This window comes from Notothenia rossii, assembly GCF_949606895.1.
Source record: "Notothenia rossii genome assembly, chromosome: 10".
NCBI classification, from domain to species: domain Eukaryota; kingdom Metazoa; phylum Chordata; class Actinopteri; order Perciformes; family Nototheniidae; genus Notothenia; species Notothenia rossii.
Window position 1 is genome coordinate 17268143 of NC_136908.1, and position 20917 is coordinate 17289059.

General features: G+C 40.0%; 3 protein-coding genes across 3 annotated transcripts; 1 reads left to right on the top strand and 2 right to left on the bottom strand.

The window, feature by feature from the left end:
- Positions 1–874: 874 nt before the first annotated feature.
- On the bottom strand, positions 875–9381 carry krit1 (KRIT1 ankyrin repeat containing). The gene is made up of 16 exons (XM_079655917.1): positions 9201–9381; positions 8398–8567; positions 7802–7958; positions 7552–7644; positions 7331–7460; positions 6545–6788; positions 6236–6351; positions 5970–6113; positions 5710–5866; positions 5026–5133; positions 3308–3464; positions 2596–2914; positions 2378–2465; positions 2078–2284; positions 1322–1438; positions 875–1193 (listed from the first exon to the last, which is right to left on the bottom strand). Exons 2-16 carry the CDS (start codon positions 8497–8499, stop codon positions 1104–1106), a joined length of 2229 nt encoding a protein of 742 aa, XP_079512043.1. The 5' UTR covers positions 8500–8567; positions 9201–9381; the 3' UTR covers positions 875–1103.
- A 794-nt stretch (positions 9382–10175) lies between these two features.
- On the bottom strand, positions 10176–12382 carry rpz2 (rapunzel 2). The gene is made up of 2 exons (XM_079655919.1): positions 12267–12382; positions 10176–11198 (listed from the first exon to the last, which is right to left on the bottom strand). The coding sequence occupies exon 2, from the start codon at positions 11143–11145 to the stop codon at positions 10459–10461; it is 687 nt and encodes a 228-aa protein (XP_079512045.1). The 5' UTR covers positions 11146–11198; positions 12267–12382; the 3' UTR covers positions 10176–10458.
- Positions 12383–15245: 2863 nt separating this feature from the next.
- On the top strand, positions 15246–20719 carry LOC307022969 (1-phosphatidylinositol phosphodiesterase). Its single transcript, XM_079655918.1, has 4 exons — positions 15246–17811; positions 18615–18695; positions 19116–19686; positions 20121–20719. The coding sequence occupies exons 2-4, from the start codon at positions 18628–18630 to the stop codon at positions 20487–20489; spliced, it is 1008 nt and encodes a 335-aa protein (XP_079512044.1). The 5' UTR covers positions 15246–17811; positions 18615–18627; the 3' UTR covers positions 20490–20719.
- The last annotated feature ends 198 nt before the right edge of the window (positions 20720–20917 follow it).

Here is a 20917-nt window from a genome sequence, read left to right on the forward strand (position 1 = left end):
ATAGGATGCCCAGACATTACATTACATTGCATTTAGCTGACGCTTTTATCCAAAGCGACAGTAAGTACATTCGACCAGGAAGATACAACCTTGAAGAAAACAGAATCATATAAGTACATCAGATTTCATAGAGCCAAACATTTCAAGTGCTACTCAACTGGCTATAGATAAGCCAGTCCTTTATTAGTATATAAGTGCTCTGTTAGCAGTTCTTTGTTAGTAATTCTATCGCTCGAAGTGGAGTCGAAAGAGATGAGTTTTCAGTCTGCTCCGGAAGATGTGCAAGCTATCTGTTGTCCTGATTTCAATGTGGAGCTCATTCCACCATTTTGGAGCCAGGATAGCATACAAATCAAACTAGTTAAATTAGACTTTAAAACGTTGACGTTTCCCTCAAAACACGTTACATAATGAAAAAGGTTAGTGTCGGCAACCAAGAGAGGTGCGGAAATATAATATGCACTTAGACATTTATTATTTATTGTGGAAAATAAGCCAGCAGTTTGCTGCCAACTGGTAGTGTGTTAGAGGCTCATCAATAAGGATGACTTAAAATTGGCTTAAAATTATAAAGTTAAGTTTGGGTCTTTTTTTAGACGTTATTAACCTGTAATATTTAGTTTTTTTTCTTCATGCACATTAATCAGTTTGTTTCATTGTTGCATCAAGCTATTAATCATGTTGAGGACTTCAAGTGGTTTCCTTATAGTCTCCACACTCCACACTCCACACAACACCACCAACTTCCATCACTTTAAAACTATTTTCATGAACATATAATTTTACAATTTACATCAGCCTATTCTATACCATCTATTATTTGAATAAAGCACACTTTGTGGTTCAGAGTTTTCAGCACAAAACCGAACACATCGTCATTCATACATCGGTTTATTAAAACAAAACATTAAATAAACATATTTACATGCACTCCAAATATATGAATTTTCAAAAATACACAATGTGAGGTTGTGAAAAATATCAGTAAGCATAATATACATAACGAGGCATTGTGAAAAAGCCAACATATTGCAGTCAAATGTAAGTCAGTAAGAGAAACTTGCACTTTGATATTTGGCAGCTGTGGTTTCCTAAACACTTTTTCAGCCATAGGCATATTTGTCCAAAACGCTTTTATCATTTGATGTCATCTGTCCACTCAGCTTCATCAAAAGCTTCACAATAAGGCCAGCCTGCAAGAAAATGATAAACATAATTGAGACCTGGAGAACGGGTTATTCAGACATTATTTGAATACTATATTTTAAAAACAACCTTGAACCATTTACTTAGTTTTAGCTTGACGTCCTGTAGCAGTTACCTGTTTTGTGTGCACAATGAAGTTCATCTTATTGTCCCCGCTGTGTATCTGGAAGTACTGGTCAGCGTGTCCGAGCTGCCACATGAATGTGCTGTACTCCAAACTGATGAGAAGGACCTGGCAGGGCAGAGGTAGATAGATAGATACTTTATTGATCCCAACTTAGGAAATTATTTTGCTACTGCAGCAGTGTGTTCAGGTTTAACAAACTATCATACTGAGCATGCAAAAAGAGAAAGATTACAGCCATGATTACAGCAAATGTTCAATTAAAACACCAAAAAGCTATCAAAAAATGATTGCAAACTTATTAAATAAAACCCTTTTTACATTATGTTTTCCCCTTTTGTTTTTCAATTACCCTTAAAAAAGTATATCTTATTCCACATATCTAAACTTACAGTTTAAGCTGCATTATGTTTAAATAAATAAGTACAATTATTAGCTAAAATAATACTGATAAAATGTTTTAAATAAAGTGCAATATTCAAAACAGGACTCCATGTTATCTGGCAGCACCAAATGGAGATAGTCTTGATGTATTTTGAATACTTTTTAAATACTAATTTATGTTTGTTTAAACAATTCTTTGCTGCCTGGCATTAGTTATTACTGATTGTTCCATTGGTGTGTCTGAGGATTAAGCGGAGACAAGTTAATCTTGTTTTCACCGCTTACAAAAACATAAAACTGTCCAATCAGCTAAACTGTAGCTAACATCTGGTGTTTAAAACATAGAATAAAACATGGCAACACCTTTGTCTCCATATTCATGAGGTGCAGCCCCTTGGTGTTGATCCCGACGTAGACGCGGATCACTTTGTGGTTGCTGGCGCTGGCCTTGGTGTAGACCTGGCCCGTGAAGAAGGCCGCTCCGTAGGTGGGGATGTCCCAGCAGTTCTGCAGGAAGAGCCGCTGCAGGTGGTGCATCTCTTTACTCACCCCCTCACTGGTGCTCAGCGCCTGTGGGAGAGGGAGAGAACAGCCTGTCAGTGAAGCAGGTGGATTTCATTTAAAGATGGAGGGGAAAACGTACAATGAAAACTCCCAGCGTACTTTGTACTCATGAAGAATCCTGTTGGTCCAGTGGTACGCCTTGCTTTTCACTTTGGATATCGGCACAATTGATTTCAGGTTTTCCTCGCTGTTGGGGAGAAATGCATCTTTTTACTGTACACAACAACTGAAGATGGTTTTGTTGCATATCACAGACAACAAGGTTCATTTAAGAGGTCAGTGCAAAATGTTGTAAAGCATTAGAAATAATATTTTACTTGAGGAATCCTTGCTTGTGCTTCTTGCTCTCATAGCTGCCGTAGATGATCTGCAGGAGGAGGCTGGCCAGTGTGATGAGCTTGCTGTCGGGCGCAGTAAAGAAGCCCTTCAGGAGGCTGTGGCGGGCCTCGTCGAACAGAATGAGGATGGCCAGAGGGTCCTCTATCTTTTTCTCGACATCCAGAGGCAGCCTGACGTCTCTGCGGAGGAAGAGCTGAGGCGTTTCCCTCTGAGGATCCAGCACCGTCAGTTCCGTCACGATCTCCGTCCAGATCCTCAGGTGCTGCAGGGGCTTGTGGTAAGGCTTCAGCTGCAGGTCTGACACACAATGTACACCAATGTTACTGAAATTGTTTTTGTTGCAATGATGACATAATATTTATTATTGTAATACTATTGTCCCTAAATCAAAACCAAATACATTTGATCACATTTTTCCAACTTTTTTATTGATAAAATCCTATGAAGTTGACTGAGCAGGTCTTACGATGCTGTAATACCTTAACGGTCAAATCAAGTCTGAAATGTGACTTGCATCACAGCAGCTCCATGTGTAACATCAACATAGAAACATATCAAGACACAATACATGAAAAACAAACAGACATTTAACATAAGAGCACAATCACTGAGAGATCTTAGCTGGTTTTATAGCGAGAGGATCAATTTACAAGCAATTTCATCACATTCGTGTCTTAAGATTGAACTCACGGAGGTTCTCGGAGCAGATCCAGATGGTGAAGTACTGCTGTGTGTCCTGTGAGAGACGCATGCCTTCCATGATCTGCTGCACCGTGGTGTTGTTGCCGTGCTTCAGCTCCACAGAGCGGTACGAGCCGTCCATGCGGTAGATACGCACCTTCTCATACTGTGGAGAACAAAAACGTACCATTAAAAACCAAGTGAAACAGTTTAGATCTTTGTTTGATCTGAAGGACAACACTTGAGGAGTTAGTACCATCTAACGAGCAGCAGACTAAACTACCACAGAAAGATGTAAAAGCATCTTTCTTCCTTAACAATTCAATATATATAAGCAGAGGCATTACAATTCTTTTGATATGACATGTTCTTTAAAAATAGACAAATGCACAGCTGGGACACAGTGTATGGACATAACATACACATGAACCACAAAAAAAGGATGGATTAAGTTTATACTTTAGGCTGTGACAACGTCTTGTTAGAAACGTCTCCATTTATGGACTAAATGTGGTAAGCTTATACAAATGTGTAACTCATAGGGTTGCAAAGGGGCGGAACATTTCTGGTAAATTTTCGGGAAGTTTCCATGGGAAGATAATCTGGGGAATTTTGGAAATATTAGATGCAAAATTAAACAAAAAACATGACAGTTCAACTGATTTTTTAATTTAATTAAATTTTTTATAAGTAGAACAGAACAAGTTTTAATTATGTTGAGTGCCTGTAGGGGGTGTGGTCTCAATAGCCATGCAGTAAGCAGTGTGCTAGGGCAGGGGTTCCCAAACTTTGCCATGCCAAGGACCCCCATATAGCATTATCCTCTGGCGGGGACCCCCGTGTTGCAATTTTTTTTTTTAAATGATGTGTACAAGTGCCTCCCGATGGAACATGCAGTGCGTTGCCACTACATTTGGGGCCTTCTGCCTGATCAAAGCTGTCACTCCGCTTTCTTTGCCTGTCATAGCCCCACTGCCCCATCTGAACACACGCCCACACAACAAGGAATAAATCTGATGTATGCAAGCAATTCTGCGACATTTGCTACATCCGTGCTCTCATCCAGCTACAGAGCGAAACATTCACTAGCTCTCACTTGCTCCAAAAGCTGAGCAGATTTTCACTCTCAGTAGCGGCAGCTCGATTCTGATCGGCTTGAAGGGCGGTCGTGTGATTCAAAAACAAAAAATATGAAAAGATTGGCATCAAAGGACACATAGATTGATAGATATGCAGTTATTAATAACATCTAAAAAAAAATGTTAAAAAAATTAAACTTTAAAAAAAGAAAAAAAATCCTGTTTCCCTCAAACTTTGAGTGACCCCCATGGCGGCCCCCCGGGGGGTCGGAGCCCCCACTTTGAAAAACACTGTGCTAGGGCATGGATATTCAAGTGTACTTGAATGGCATCTGTTTGTTTTAGTCAAGATTATGCTAAAATATACTTTCCCCAACTATATTTAAGTTCCCTATGAAGAGACAATCTTCAATTTTGAAAATTCCCAGTTTATTCCCGTTAATTACTGTTTATTCCCATGGAAAGTTTCCATCTTTGAAAATTCCCGGAATTTTGCAAACCTAGTAACTCACAATATCATGGATATACTTCTAGCCAAAGCAATTTGGAAGCTGCATGAGATCAGCTCTAACACTGTGGTGTAACACTTTAGTGTCATGTTTGCAATACACAAACGGTAATTAGGTGAGTGTGGGATGTGTGACTCACAGGTTTGCTGCTGGTTTGCTGCAGGAGCTTCACCGTCTCCTCCCATTCGTTCTGTTTGTTCTCCTCACACACCTGAAGAGGGGAGCGCTTCTGCTGGTCTTCCATGTGCTAGGTGGGAGGTGGGGGTAGGTGGGAACCTCAATGTCAGTATTGACTGGTTATTGTCTTACATAATTACTAAATTATGAGATGTAATATAGTGTGTCAATACATATGTGCTTTGTCTAAAAATCATACTTACAAAATCAAACAATATTGCAATTTTTGATGTGCAATGAACATAAAATATTACATTTGTCAAGCTGTGAACAAGTTATCGACATAATTGTATTAATATTTGCAGAAAGCCTTGTGGTCATGTATAATTTATCATGACATTTATGTTATTTTGCTTGTGCATTACAGAAAAAAAGACATCATTTAATTACATTTAAAAAAGATTCAAGTAGTTAAGGAAAACAATCACTGTTTTTTTCCAACAAGTTTACAATAGATATACGATTTCTATTGCTTTACTGATATTACAAATCAAACAGTGTTCATTGTTCATAATGGAAAGTAGGTGGAGGGGTGATCAATATCTCATGTTGAATTATAATAGTAGCTAGAAAATCATCCATAGTAGTTATGGTAAACAAATTAAGAGGAACACAGCAAATGTTAGGTAAACGTCACGTGTCGTACCCGGTCGATCTCGGGGTGCTGCAGCAGGAGTTGTACGATCTCTGCGTGGCCCCCCCGGGCTGCGAAGTGCAGCGGGGAGCTGAGCTGGCCGTTCAGCAGGTTGGGATTACAGTTACCTTTCTCCAGTAACAGCTTGGTCGCCTCCACTTTACCGTGCCTGCATTGAACCAAACTATACTTTACCACAAGAACGCATAAACAACACATAGAAAAACAATCGGAGAAAGTGAGAGCTTTTGGCTACTTGAGATGAGACGTACCAGCAGGAGTAGTGGATGGGAGCCCAGTGGTCGCTGTCCAGCTGTTTGACGGAGAAACCGCTGTCCAGGAGCTTAAGCAGCAGCTCTGTGTCTCCCTCACAGGCGCTACGGTGGAGCGGGAAGTCTTCCACCCACTGGCGCTCCCTGCAGAGAATTGTCTTCATTTTATTTCCATGACCAAATAAGAAATTAGACACAGGAAGGAGTAGAAATTGACTGGAGAAGAAGGTCAAAACAATGTGGATCATGTAAGAATAACCACTCACGTGTCTTCTGCCACACAGTTAGGGCCATGCTGCCACTTCTCCCTCTGTGGGATCTGGATCTTGGAGTAGTCGGGCGCTCCGAGACCAAAGTAAGGGTTGATGATAACTTTATCCACCTGCAAACAAAAAGCCAGACGAAGAGGATAAACAAAGGGAAGGGGATGAGACGATTTTTCAAGTTTATAGCACTAACAAAAGGACACTTCCATGTTTTAGACAACCAATCTCCCCTGGTCTACTACATAAATCATGTCAATGTCCCAGCCATTTCTATAAGGTATCTCCTGGTTCTTAAGAGGGTTGTCTCACCCGGTTGGTGTACTGCAGATCTGAGCCGTACAGCGGGTTGAGGATGCACATGTCTGCCTTCTCTAGGGACATCATCTTGCTCTTGATCTCCAGAGCGGTGTAGCCCATGTGCAGACCCTCCTCACTCAGTTTGCCCTCGCTGCTGTAGGCCGGGTTGCTGACGTTGGTCTTCACCCGCTCAACAGGCGCCGGTCTGAACAGGGCGGGGATGGCGTGAGGCACGCTGTGCTGCTCTGCTAACCACCTGTTGACGTCAAAGACACAACGTTAACTTTTCTAAAGCTTCATCCGAGAAGACTAGAGCTCGGTCGAGTAGTATTTCTTCCTGACTTAATAAAACAACCTAGAAGAATAAGGTGTCAGCCATTATAAGAGCTGGTCAAATTGTCTAAATGTTAAATAAAGCCACTTCAATGCTTCCTTTCTTACATTCTTTAGAACAGGGAACACTAGATTATCTTTTACCGGCACCATTCATCCATCAATAACACCTCATTCTTCCATTGTGTACTGTGTATGACTAGAAATCAACCTTTTCAGGAGATGTGATTCTGTTTTAGACAGCAATCCCTACTTGAATTATACAACATTTCGTTTGTGACTGTTCTCATATGACTTATAAAGAAAGTTGCTTTTCCAAAAAACATCATGGTCAGTTTGATTATTCAGGTGCATAGGAATTCTCCATCACATCTTTACTTGAACTCATGAAGGGGTTAGAGGTAGACATATGGCATAATGTATTGACTATTTGACCGCAGTCTGTGTATCTGAATATATCCTCACTTGTCTAAGGCCAGGAGCATCTTGGAGGTGCTGGAGCAGAAGTGGGCGCTGGTCTCGCTGCACACCCGCATGATGTCCTGGAAGCAGTAGAAGCTCGGGCTCCCGGCGCTGTGCAGAGGCTTGCTGTTGTCTGTTCAGAGTAATTTATTAGTATACAGAATGTAAACAATGTTTTACAATGTCTGAGGCATCGATTTTGTGTGTGAAGGTTTTACGCTCACCTTTAACACTGACTGGCACGACAAAAAGCGAGGCCTCTTTTCCTTCATTGTTTCCATCGAGGGGGAATTTCTTCATATGAACCACACGCTTTCCTGAAACACAAAAGTGTCAGGATCAGCGGTGCGTCATGAGTAAACCATCCATTCACTTTAAAAGGCAACAACATCTTTAAATGACAGGCAGCAGTTGTGATGCTGTATGCACGGCTGACATTTGAACTATTCTTGAGTGTGAATGTCCAACACTCACCGATGAGGCTTTGGTTGTTGGATATTGATCTGACGGTTTCGTCCACAAAATCCAATATAGATTTGGATTTGTCTCCTGCAGCTTGGATTTTTGTCGCCAGGAGGACTTTCTTTCTTTTTTTCTCCTTCCCCTCCAAAGGCACTTCAATCAGCAGGATCTGTTCAGGAAACATAAAAGCTTAGTTGAACAATTCTGAAATGAATGGTGGTTAAATGGCTGGTTCAAAATCTGCATAGAAGTCATTGGTTAGGTAGCTATTCTGTTTTAGAGTATCGTTTTCAATGTAATTTGTTTTCATTTTTGTTCAATTTATTATTGGTGGTTTACCACATACTGCTTTAAATGTTTTTATTTTTATTTATTTTTAAGGCAATATAGTGTCAGTTTAAATTAGGTTGCAGTTTAGAAAAAATATTTTAATCTTTTTGCAAAAAAACCTTGTAAATACACAAGGAAATGTAAAAACAACATTAACTATATTCAGCTTTCTTTGATAAGTGTATATTCCTCAGAAGACAGATATGTTTCCTCTTTGTCTCTTCCATTTTAGATATGATATAATTTGACTTTGCTTAGACATTGACGCCAGTTTTTACCTCATAAGATTTGGCTCTGTACTCCTTTGAGCTCAGGCTGACTTGACTCTTCGGGCGAATGACAGCCACAAACACATCCTCCAGCCTGTCCTCGTTGCCCATCCTGCTGACTCTCTCTCAGTCCCGACACAAGGTTCTACACAAGGGCCAAATGCTGTGGAGAGGCATCCCTGAAACAGATCACAGTTAATGTTATTATTAATGTTGTCATAATACTCACATTGAGCTTGATGTAAAAGCTTGGAAATTCAGACAAAACCAAATTTAGAAACAACCAAATGACAGCAATATAATGATATATAATGATGATTAAATGTTTATTTAATCAATATGATACTTGATATTTTAAAGTAAAGGCACCTCAAGACTGTGGTTATAAGACATTATGTTCAGGGGCTTATGGCATGCTTTAAGAGAATGTTATAATAATGATTTTCACAATTATCTGCAATACAGAACAGGCTTCAGGTTTAACGCACTATTTATAGACATACAACTAATAAACAGCAATACATTAACATTGCCATCCGCTGAGACACCATCCGCTCAGACATCAACTTGTTGAGTTCAAAGTGAGGTCACGCCCCGGAAACCAAACTATGTTGTCTTCAAACTGTTATTACACAAAGTGTGTTATCTACTATATTTTAGACTACACTCAAAGCTGCTGGATCAAACTAGCGTTGACACATTTCCTGCCGTACAATAAACAAGATCAACTTGTAGGTCTGAATCAGCAGCTGTAGCCGGGATGCTACAGTCGTCATCACCGCTTTTCCGCTCTTAAATCAGATGAAACTTACCTAAAGCTTCGTGTCTTTTACCTCCAGCAGACCAGAAACAGCTTTTCTAAGCCCTCGGTTAGTTTCACCATGTTTATTTCATCAGACTCTGCTCCTGGTGAACTTCCACAGCAGATATGTGTGTTGCGGTCGCTGCAGGCCTGTAACTTTGGGGCAGGGCTGCACACACAAACAGAGGAATCGCGTTACGTTCCATGACAGCAGCTCGGCTCGGAAAACAGAGGACTCTGGCGGTGATGGGGACTCAGTGCGGCAGCATTAAATATTGACATACTCAAATGTGTTGTATTTCTTTCCTGGAAGTATTTGTAAAATCCCCAGAAGAATTCAAAGCGTGCTCGTGAAAAATATGTATTTTTAGACATAGTGTGTAGGCCGCGTAAGGAGAAAATATTGAAATTCCCACGTTTTATTTCATTCTGCGCACTGAGCTAGAGTTAGCAGAAACTGACCACATGATCTCCCTAAACTGCATGAAGTGCAGCTGCTTAAGGTATGGTTAAAGTTAATTGATAATAAAAGTAGTTATTGCCTTTTTTTTTACGAGCAAACGGTTCTTAAATAAAGTAAAGTAACTTCAGCCTGATTAGAGTCCCAGTCCATATCTATTCGTAATTGAATTAATTCTTAATACATATCTATTCTTCTTGATCAAAGCTAAGCTAACTTGCTTGTTTCCCTGGTTATTATACCCCTCCTAAATGTATGTAATCTTCTTACACATTGTTAGAGACCATAAAGATACGATTACCGTATCTTAACCTTCTAACCGAAATCAAATAGTTTTTAGGAGTTTATATTGACAGTGGTTTCTGTTTCATTTAGGGTTAAGTATAACCAAATCATGTATGAAGAACTGTTCTTTTCCAAAAGGGGTCTCATAACACATTTTACTAACAAGTACAGCATGGCCTTTTTATGTTTACATGGTTGGTTTTAATGTGGATCGAATCAATTTCACAATATTCAACTTCCTCGACTAATAATATGTACATTTTTATTGTAGAGATTGTACAAAACTTCAGCATACAATATATTGGCATGTAACACAAAGCAACTGAAACATTTAGTGGTCTCTTTGAAACAAAACATAACAACGTCGATACAATAACTAAAATGCATCAGTAAGAATATCAGGTGCAGCTTAAGTGCATAAATGAGACATGGCTTTGGTTTTATTCAGATATATATATATTATAACATATTTTGTCAGTTTTCCTTGGACCACAGAAAACTGTTCCCTCCTCTCTCTGCAGCTTCAGGACTTCTTGTCTTTACACTGACTGAGCATGTCCTGCATCTTCTCCTGGATGTCTGCCACCCTCTTGGCCCACTTCTCCCGCACCTCGTCTTCGTCGTCCTCTGTAACAGCTGTGTACGCCATGAGGGCGATGAGGCCCATGTGGAACAGGTGAGTTATGTGTGAACAGCGGCGCTCCATGATCTCACGGTCGCCGTCGCAGTTCTCCAGGTACACCTTCAGCAGAGGTCTTCCAAACAGCAACTTGGTACCCATCACACCGCGGTAGTACACATCCAGGCTCATGTCACTCTTGTCTCTCTCATAAGTCTTCTCAAATTTCTCCATGTAGCGCTGACTGTTGTCAGGATCTTTCTTCACGTTCCCCACCATGTTGTTGAAGGCGGTGTACTGGTGCTTGATGTACTCCTCGTACTTGCCGTAGGTTTCGTTCACCTCGTCGATGCGGATCCGCCTCAGGCATTGGTGGTTCTTTTCGGAGATGCTCTCCAGTTTGGTGTGGAGCGACTGGAAGTCTTTGTCTAGAGCGTGGCCCTCCTCCTCAACCAGGCCCTTGCGAGCAACCCCAACCAGGGAAGAGACTATGCCAAAGATGGGGTCGATGGAGGAGGCGAAGGAGGTCACCTTCTCCACGCAGCACAGCACCTTGGCTGCCGTTTTCTTGATCTTCTCTGCATCCGCCATCACTGCTGCTTCTCTTCTGCCGTGTTAAGGATCACACAAAGTGAGTCTGGAGGCTGGAGACATACAAAAAAAGAAGCATATGTTTAAAAATATATATCTTAAACCAGTGTATATTCAAAACTGAATCCTACCTCTGCATGTTAGCTTGATCTTCTGGACCCTATCGAAAAGCTTTACCTAAAATATTGCCTCAGAGGGTCTCTTCTTGGATTTCCCTAGATATTTAACTTATGGCTTGCCTCAGGTTGCTCGGGCTACGGCCCACATGTCACCAGCTGCTGCACACATGCCATATTGTTGTAGGTGTCATCTTACAGTCTAATGTTTCTGGCAACAGGTCACAATGGGGGCTTCTGTTGTCAGCAGTTACCCATACCATTTCAACATTCAATAATTAATATTTTAATAATTTAATCTTTACATCATTTTCTTTTTGTTAAATAAAACTTCAGAAAATAGTTAAAGCCATTGAAGATCCTCTCAACTTCCTAAATTGGCATTACAATTGCCTATTTTGTCTGGACAAAAGTGTAGAAGAGAGTTGGTTAAATATCAAATGAGACAATCAAATATTCATACGTGAGATGACGGAACCAGTGGAGTTTGGGCATTTGAACTATAAACAAATATCCAAATCAAGCATTCAGTTGAAAATGTGTAGTGTGGTGTTTTGGAAATGATTAATTATATAAGATGTTCTTATGAAAAGAATGCAGTATTACAGATGATGTCCAATTGTAATGCATCGTTCTCATAGTTGTGACATTAATCATCCATCTCAATGTTGTCCTGCATGAAAATTCAGGGACCACAGTGGGTGTGTCTTCCTAGTAATACAAGAGAGACTGGAAATAAACAAATGTTTACATGCCTTAACCTTCAATGTAGCAGCTTCTTCAATTTAATAAGCTATATTGGCTATTTGGCACCTTTAACTTTAACACAGGAAGTGTTACTTTGTTTGTTTTCAAGTCTAGTTCTCTCATTTCCTGATTCCCAGCCTCACACACATGAATCATCCTGTTAATGCATAAGTCCTAGCTGACTCAGCTATCACACACAGTTTAAACATCCTTTAGATCAACGATTAGAAAGCAATGAGACGACAGATATTTACTCACCAGAGATAAAACAGCTGGAATCACTCACTCTACTGAAGCCGTCTGACTTTCCTTTCCACCATTTTCCTCCCTAGTCAAATAAGGCCAGACCCTGCCTGCCAAATAAGGGAGTAAAAATGAGGAAGTGACTCATGCATGCTCTGTGCTGATTGGAGGAGGGGAGTTCCTCCAGAAGCACTGCAGCTGTAAGCTCCACCCACAGGCAGTGAATGACAGGGCATCCTTTTCATTGTGTTTATTTACTCACGGGTCCCCACACACCTTCCAAACCAGTACTGGTGATCAGAAATAACACAGAGAGTATCAGTGGACAGAAGTGAAACCAGGAAACAGGATCTTTTTTATGTCTGAGTATCACATAACTCTATGAAGACAATGCAAACTGAACACGTCACAGTTGATAATATTCCAACAATTTATGTAGAGACTTATGCACCTTAAGCAGTTACACATTCAATTAGATGTGAGGGGTCAGTTCAACCAAAATGACAAAATAGATATTCTCTCAGATATGATTATTTGTTTCACAACAAGCAGAAATATTTGGTTTTTAAAAATATAAACAATACAAATGGAATTTTCTTTACAGTGCTCTGAGAATACAAATTACATTTGAGGTTTTCATCAGTAACATTTCTTTCTACATAGCCTACAGTGTTACAGAAAAGGCACTGTTTTCATTGTGATTGTATTAAGCAAGTGGCCTGAACATACCAATCACATAAATGCTTGTTCAACGATACACATAGTCTTAGGAAATAAGACTTTAATTATTTCATGAGCAAAATTATGCAGTAAGGATATTATAATAATAATAATAATAATAATAATAATAATAATAATAATAATGGGCTTAATTTATAAAGCACTTCATATTTGACTTCAAATCCCGAAGTGCTACAAGCAGTGAGCATGAACAGTATAAAAACAGTACACAACACGGTAGAATGAATAAAAAGCAATATAAAAAAAACAATTAAAATAAAATAAAAGCGTGGTAATAGATAAAAGGTCTAGGGAAAGGCTCTATTTAATAGATGGGTTTTGAGGCCTTTTTTAAAAGCTTCCACGGTCTGTGGATATAACATTAAGGTGCAACTAAAATGCACTAGCAAAGTAAGACATGAAACATGTATTTTCTAAATATAATAAATAATAATAATAATAATACGTTTATTTTGGGGGGCGCCTTTCATAACACCTAAGGACCCCTTACAGGGCATAGGGGCAATATAGGGAACAATTAAAACAGTGGATTTAGTGAAGTATCAGCCGGGGTAAGACAAGACAAACAACAGGAAATGGACTATAGAAGGACACAAAAGGACACAGGGTACAGTTTATAAAGAAAATGCCAGTTTCAACAGGTGGGTTTTGAATTTTGTTATGCAATCAGACTGTCGGATGTGTAGTGGCAGGGAGTTCCAGAGTCTGGGAGCCGAGCAGCTGAAAGCTCGAGCACCCATGGTTTTGAGGCGAGAGCTTGGGACGGTGAGAAGTCCTACGGACAAAGAGCGGAGGGTGCGGGAGGGGGTGTACTCCTGAAGGAGGTCGGTGATGTAGATGGGGGCAAAGTTATGGAGAGCTTTGTATATGAGTAGAATGTTTTTGTTGTCAATACGGTAGCGTACAGGAAGCCAGTGTAGCTGAGTGAGAATGGGGGTGATGTGGTCGGATGAGTTGGTGCGGGTGATGATCCGGGCAGCAGAGTTCTGGATTATTTGCAGTCTATTGAGGAGCTTGATGGGAAGGCCAGTCAGAAGTGCATTGCAGTAATCAATCCGGGATGTGACGAATGAGTGGACCAGGATTTCAGTGCTGGGTTGGGACTGAGATGAGCGGAGTCTGGAGATGTTCCGAAGCTGAAAGAAGGTTGATGTTTTTATGTGTGGTGCGAATGAGAGGGAGCCATCCAGAATGACACCGAGGCTTTTCACTTTGGCAGCGAATGGTATGGGGAAGCCGTCGATTATGATGTTTGGTGCTGGGGTGTTATGTGACTTGGTGAGGGTGGATATACAGATAAGAAACATTGTCCAAAAAATCATATCAAAAGACAGAATAAGGCCACATGATGTATCAATACAAACATCATTGAAGATTTAACAAATGCTGAGATCATAAATACATACTTCCCCTGCACTAAACCTCCCCAACATTGAATCTGCAATGCTATAATGTAATCCTGATGATTCATAAAAACATGAACGTCATGAGCCTCTTTGTCCTCAAATAGCTTCCGCCCTGACAGTCTTAAAGAAAAATCGTGACAACACAAGAAGAAACATTTCTGTATACTGAAAGGGAAACAGTAAAACTCATGAAAGGTGTGTCAATCGTTTTTCTGGAAAAGGGCATGTGTGTGTGTGTGTGTGTGTTTTTTTTGTTTTGTTTGTCCTCTAGTGACATAAACAAGTAATAATCCATTTTAAATGTACCTTTACATAACACTATATTATAATGAAATCTTCCTCAAATGCCTTAACATGATTACTTTGGTTTGATTCTATATGTGTGTGCTGCTACCGTAGGGCTGCTACCAATAACAATTAACTGAAAATGTATACTGATTATAAAACCTTATATGAATTCATGGCGTTTAACAAAAGTACCTGAAATACAGTAAAACATGAAGTTAATTTCAAACAGAAATATTAAAACAATGTTGAAACAGTGGACAAAATGTTGCAGGAAGAATAAATGCACAACAAAGTGCAAGCATGGCTTTTGTTACATACTGTACTGCACTTACTGTGATTTGCTGATTTATGATTGAACAGATAACTATAGATTTTAGTTTATATTAAAACTGCAGGACCTCTCTGTTTGTCCCTATTCTCCTGCGGCTTCTTCTTCTGGATGCCTTGGTTCACGTCTTTCGAATTCCGTCCTCATCCTCCTTGGTGACAGCTCTGTAGAATATGACTGTGGCACATCAAAGTAAGTTTAAAGTTTAAATGTTATTGATACAAATGCTGACATTTGTATCAATAACATTTAAAGCATTTTATACTTGTAGAAGTACTAAAATGCAAAGCCATGCTTGGAGATGTATTACGTTAGTGCTATCTGGTGGTGTTATGAAGAATTACATTATGGCACTCAGCAACACATGACTGTCTCCTGATCAGCTTCACACACTCCAAGGCCCCTAACCTTAAAATATAAAATAATGTTTTTTGCTACACTTTGACAACAAACTAAATATCTTTAATGAATAAATAATTATTGTAAATAAATAAGGTGGGGTGTCTAAAGTCAAAGATGAATCTTGATTGGGCCTAATTTGACCCCGAGTGACCCACAGCAATTCTGCCGGGTCTCCCCAGACCTGAACACCAAATTTAGAGACCTTCAGACTTGGCAAAAATGTTCAAAATCTGTTTTGTAGTGTTTATATAGCTGTGGAAGATATCATGAAACCTTTGTACCGATAAAAAAAACTAGAGCGTAGTTATTATATCATTTTAACTTGAAACGGGTCACGGGAGACCCAAACACAACATAAGGGTTAAGCACACCTAAAAAAAACACTAAATACTTTATATTTTATATTTATAGAAATGGTTAAAGTCAAAATTGAATAGTTCAACGCATTCACCTGGACTTATTATTAAAAAAAAGTCCAAAAAGTTATCTTCTATTCACTCTTGGTATAACCAAATATTACTTAACAAGGACAAGTAATGTAATATTTGACTTCCCTCGAGCGATAAGAGACACCATAAAGAAACATCTGCAGACTTTTCCATGTGCCACATTCCCACACACACACACACATACACATACACACACACACACACACACACACACACACACACACACACACACACACACACACACACACACACACACACACACACACACACACACACACACACACACACACTGTCTCTGACCTTTACACACTTAATGATGTCACTCTCATAGTACAGGACAAAGGAATAGGAAAACAAATTCTTAGGCAGCTTGTGAGGTGACTATCCAAGTTTATATAGAAGAATATAGGTCAGACAGTGACACTTTTACTACTTCAGACCAAGACCATATACCTTAAAAAGATGTCCACAGTCCCAGAAAAGGTTGAAAATGTCAATAACATGGACTGAGCCAGTGCCAACAATGTGCTGAATCTCACTACTCCTCTTCTCACTAGCTGTTGAGGGCCTCTGGCACCTCAGCATTCAGAGAGCTGACCCTGGTCAACAGGTCAATACAGTATTCATTCAGCCTTTTAAAGGGTTATTGGGTCACATGATGTTGCATTTGTGCAAATTAAGTTTTTTACAGTTAAATATGCAACCCTGATTGTTGGGGAAATATTTTCCAAGGCCCATAACTTTGACCCAGTTTATCAGTTCAAACTGTCCTGACTGAGCACAGGCACCTGTAACCTTGGCTGCTGTGCTCTCAGTGTTCTGTCTCCCTGTTCCTGCCTGTTGGCGTCAGCTGATAGAGGTGTTATCATTCTATCTTGTTATGCAGCATGTTGATTATTCTCTCTGAACTAGCTAAATACATGGGTCTGGGGTAGAGTTCGGTCAGGGTTAGGGTTAGGGTTAGGGGTTAGAACCCTACCGTGCAGTCAGAACCTCTGACTCTTTGACTTGTTTTGTGAATTCTCCGGCCGGAGCTCCAAATAAACCCATCAGTGTTTGCCATCAAAGCTCCAGCTCTCTCCGTGTCTCCTTTGAGTCGGTGACTCCTCCTGCATTGCCACACAGAAGGTTCCCCGACACTGATATGATGAGAAGTTATTCAGGTCATATGGAGATATTGGGTCCTTCAACAGCTGAGCAAATCTGTTCTGTAGTGATGGTTATATGCTTTTTTGAATATTTTTAGATTCTTTATGACCCAATCTACTTTATCTGTATCTGAACTTCAAGACTCACTATTAACACCGCCACATAATACAATACCAATCCTACATCCTGTATTCTCAGAACTGGGTTTTTCTGTTAATTTTCAACCATTCTACAAGTTCTCTCAACGGAAGTTCTTACCTTTGTATTAACAAACATCAATATTGGGTCTATTTTTGGATTTTCCATAGCTGATAAGAAACGCTGTGGGAAAGCATTCAGCTGTAGTTGATGCACCTAGAAAAGCCTCTAATGTTTTTTTACCTAAACTAATGATTATTATTACTAACCAGATAAGAAACTCTATTTATTGTATTGTAAAAATAACTATGAAATGGAAGACAAAGATCCTCATTGTTTTTTATGAATTGATGTGTTTCTAAACCACCACAAATGAAGGACGTGTTAATATGAATACCCCCCACACACTAACACACCCCTCTGCTCCACCCCTGCTCTGTAACGTAGAGCTCAGCTGCTCCACTACGGTATTTCCCACAATAAAATCACAGTTCCACGCGCTGTCTCTGTCATTTTGCCTCGGAGCCCCTCGTCTCCTCTCTCTCTCCCCTCTCTCCCCTCTCTCCCCTCAGGTAGCCCGGACCGGACTGAGCACCAACACCTTCTGGTATCAGGTGTGAACCGGAGAGGACCAGAGCAGCACACGAACACATCAGCAGGTTTGACGCGGCAGCAGGGGGTGGTTTTATTCAGTCTAGGATGAGAAAAGAGACTTAAGCCCTGCTATTGTGAGAGCCTGACGGGGTACACTGAGGTCGAGCCCAGCTCGGACCGGCATGGAATTGTTGTCACTTTTTGTTTTCATATTTCAGCCGACATACTTTCATAAAGGGAATGTGTTTTCTTTTTCCCAGGAAAGATTAAGAGCTCATGGGAAATGTTGTTTTACCATCTTTCAGTAATTGAACAGTTAAAGATTTAACTAAAGTTGTTTTCCCATAATGCTGCCTAACTCTGATATATGTACATTTTGGAAATTGGTGTCTTTTTTTAACTTAACAAATACAAATACAGTTATCAACAAATACAGTAATCACGAGTGCTGGGGTCAAGGCTATGACATCAATCCAAGAGACTAAATTACATCTATATCTGATAGAGATATACAGAAGTTCTATTTTTATAGTGACACTAGCACACGCAAAAGTAAGAGCAAAGGTTTAAACAATATTTGTTCTGATCATCATCAACACCATCGTACTCTTTCAACATATATTTGGAAAAATACTTTAAAAATATATATTGAAGGATTTATACAGTCGATGTCAACAGACACAGTATGACCAAAGTAAAGACAAATTCGTTTTTTGTTTATTAATAAGATCAGATGTTTACTCTGGCTAATTAAATGTATATATTTTATTGGCAATCATTTTTGCTAATTTTCTTTTCGTATTATATTAAATTAGGGGTTACATCAGTTACATTTGTTTTTTCTTGTCTTTTACTTGCTGATCCTCAGAACTGATCCGTCGATGATGAGCGGCATCAGGGGAGGGCGAGTGAAAATGCAAAGGACGCTGATGCTGATGGTTCTGGTGGGGTGAGCAAACTGAAAAAAAATTCAGATTGATAAGCCATTGATCTAACATACTAAATACCATTATATTAATTCACATTAGTACGAATCATTTTAATTTAATGTAACTTTGTTTATTCCACTGCATGTTTTATGCAGTAGAAAAACTCAGCTTTACAAAAGCAAAACAACACCTTTGAATGCCTCAGACTGATGCACAATCTTAAAAAATTATGAATACAATTCTTCTTTTTTTTTACTCGATTAATTACATTTCCATCTTAAAACATATACAAATGTTTATCATCACAAACTATTATAACCACACGTATTGAATTATATTCATTAATGGTGAGCTTGAAAGCACCCACATCATGAACACTAAGTCGCCAACCCTTGACATTCTCTGAGAACAAGAAAAAGGAAAACCTGTTTTGTATTTAGAGTCATTGGTTTGAGTCACGCTGCCATTCAGAGACCTGATTATGATGACACGCCCAACCCGGAGTTCCTCAACCCGTCCTGGATGGCCAGCATCCCGGATGACCAGCCGCTGTCTGAGGTTACCCTGCCCGGGACCCACAACACCATGGCCCTGTACGGAGGGGTGTACGCTGAGTGCCAGACCTGGAGCTTGGCCTCCCAGCTCCGAGCAGGCGTCCGCTACCTGGACGTCCGCCTCCGTCACATCAACGGGAAACTCAACCTCCATCACGGGGTGTCTTACCAGCGGGGGCACTTTGGCCACGTGCTGCAGGGTGTGGCTGACTTCCTGTGGGAGTATCCCAGCGAGACAGTGCTGATGCGTGTGAAGGAGGAGTGCAGTGAGACGTACGACATCTACGGCGCTGTGGTAGACTACATCCACCGCTACGCTCACTGGGACCTGCTGTGGCACAGCCGGATCGTGCCGACCGTGGGAGAGGCCCGGGGGAGACTCATCGTCCTGCAGGACTTTCCTGGACCAGACCTGGGGGTGCGCTATGGCTCCATGGACATAGCTGATGACTGGAAGGTATGGAAACATATTGTTCAAACATTTCAATGTAAGTTTTGCTATAGAAATCAACAAACACACAAATCAAAATCAAAAACTCTAGACCCCAGAAAGAGAGAAAATAGTTGCTATATCCAGTATTCCTTTGCTATTCGGGTTTAAAGTAAACCATTACATCCTCCTTTCAACATGTATAAACTGAGGGGAATCATTAGAGAATCAGAATACCTTTATCCGTCCCACAGAGGGGAAATGTACATTTGTTACAGCAGAAAAGAGCCAAAGACAGCTTAATGTTAACTAAGAAGCATGCATATACAAAATAAATATATATTAAAGATAACAAATAAATAAATAATTGTAATAATAAAAAGAGAAGGCCACAACAAACACCTGTCCAAAGTAATTTATATTCATGCTTTTAAATTATTAAATTGTGCCGTTCCCTGTAGGTACCCACACTCCTGCATGTGGAGGACAAATGGCAGAGTGTGTATCACCACCTGGAGGCTGCTCCTGCAGGAAACCTGGCCCAGATCTATCTTACGTACAGCAGTGGAGCTGGCGTGTTTGCGTACCCCCGCGCTGTGGCTCTGCGCGTCAACGCACAGCTGTTCGACTACCTGAGCGCAAAGACGGACCAGAAGCAGCGCCTTGGAATCATATGCATGGACTTCCCCGCTGCTCCTACTATTCAAATGATCATTGACTTCCAACTGAGAGAGGTCCAAAGACCAGTATTTTACGCAGCTCATCACAAACCAAGTTTCAATTATAGAATTTCTTCACGGAGAAATAAGATGCTCCAACATTTCCTGTAACTACTAGCATGAGGCAACATATATGATATGTCTATAGTGTGGTGTTACCTCACTACTGACTGTAACCATTATAATCTAAATTGCACCTCCAATTAAAGGTATTGTCATTCACCAAAGAAACTGGAAACTAAATAAATCTCATTGATTAAATAAATCAGAAATGGCATGAAATGAACATGCAAAGTTTTGTGCCAAAATAAACTACAGTGAAAACTGATCATGTGGATCAATTGATGATGTGCTGTTTTTACACATTTTGTCGATTAAAATCAGCAGTCGGGTCACTTGGTATCAACATTGCCGACATATTCCATATAAAAGACAATATTTTTGACTCCATTTTTTATCTTGGCTTTATAGTTTTTGCATGGTTTGCTTATGCCTAAAAAAAAACTAATTTCAATCACATTTAATCATTTTTACAACTA

Bases quoted from the DNA above. Each gene is read 5' to 3' on its own strand.
- rpz2 (XM_079655919.1), bottom strand. From the start codon at position 11,145: ATGGCGGATGCAGAGAAGATCAAGAAAACGGCAGCCAAGGTGCTGTGC.
- krit1 (XM_079655917.1), bottom strand. From the start codon at position 8,499: ATGGGCAACGAGGACAGGCTGGAGGATGTGTTTGTGGCTGTCATTCGC. The intron at 6,114-6,235 runs GTGAGTGGTTAT...AATTCTCTGCAG, and splicing joins AACTGTGTGGCAGAAGACAC to GGAGCGCCAGTGGGTGGAAG. The intron at 5,867-5,969 runs GTACGTCTCATC...GGTTCAATGCAG, and splicing joins CCCATCCACTACTCCTGCTG to GCACGGTAAAGTGGAGGCGA.
- LOC307022969 (XM_079655918.1), top strand. From the start codon at position 18,628: ATGATGAGCGGCATCAGGGGAGGGCGAGTGAAAATGCAAAGGACGCTG. The intron at 18,696-19,115 runs GTGAGCAAACTG...TTTTGTATTTAG, and splicing joins ATGCTGATGGTTCTGGTGGG to AGTCATTGGTTTGAGTCACG. The intron at 19,687-20,120 runs GTATGGAAACAT...CGTTCCCTGTAG, and splicing joins ACATAGCTGATGACTGGAAG to GTACCCACACTCCTGCATGT.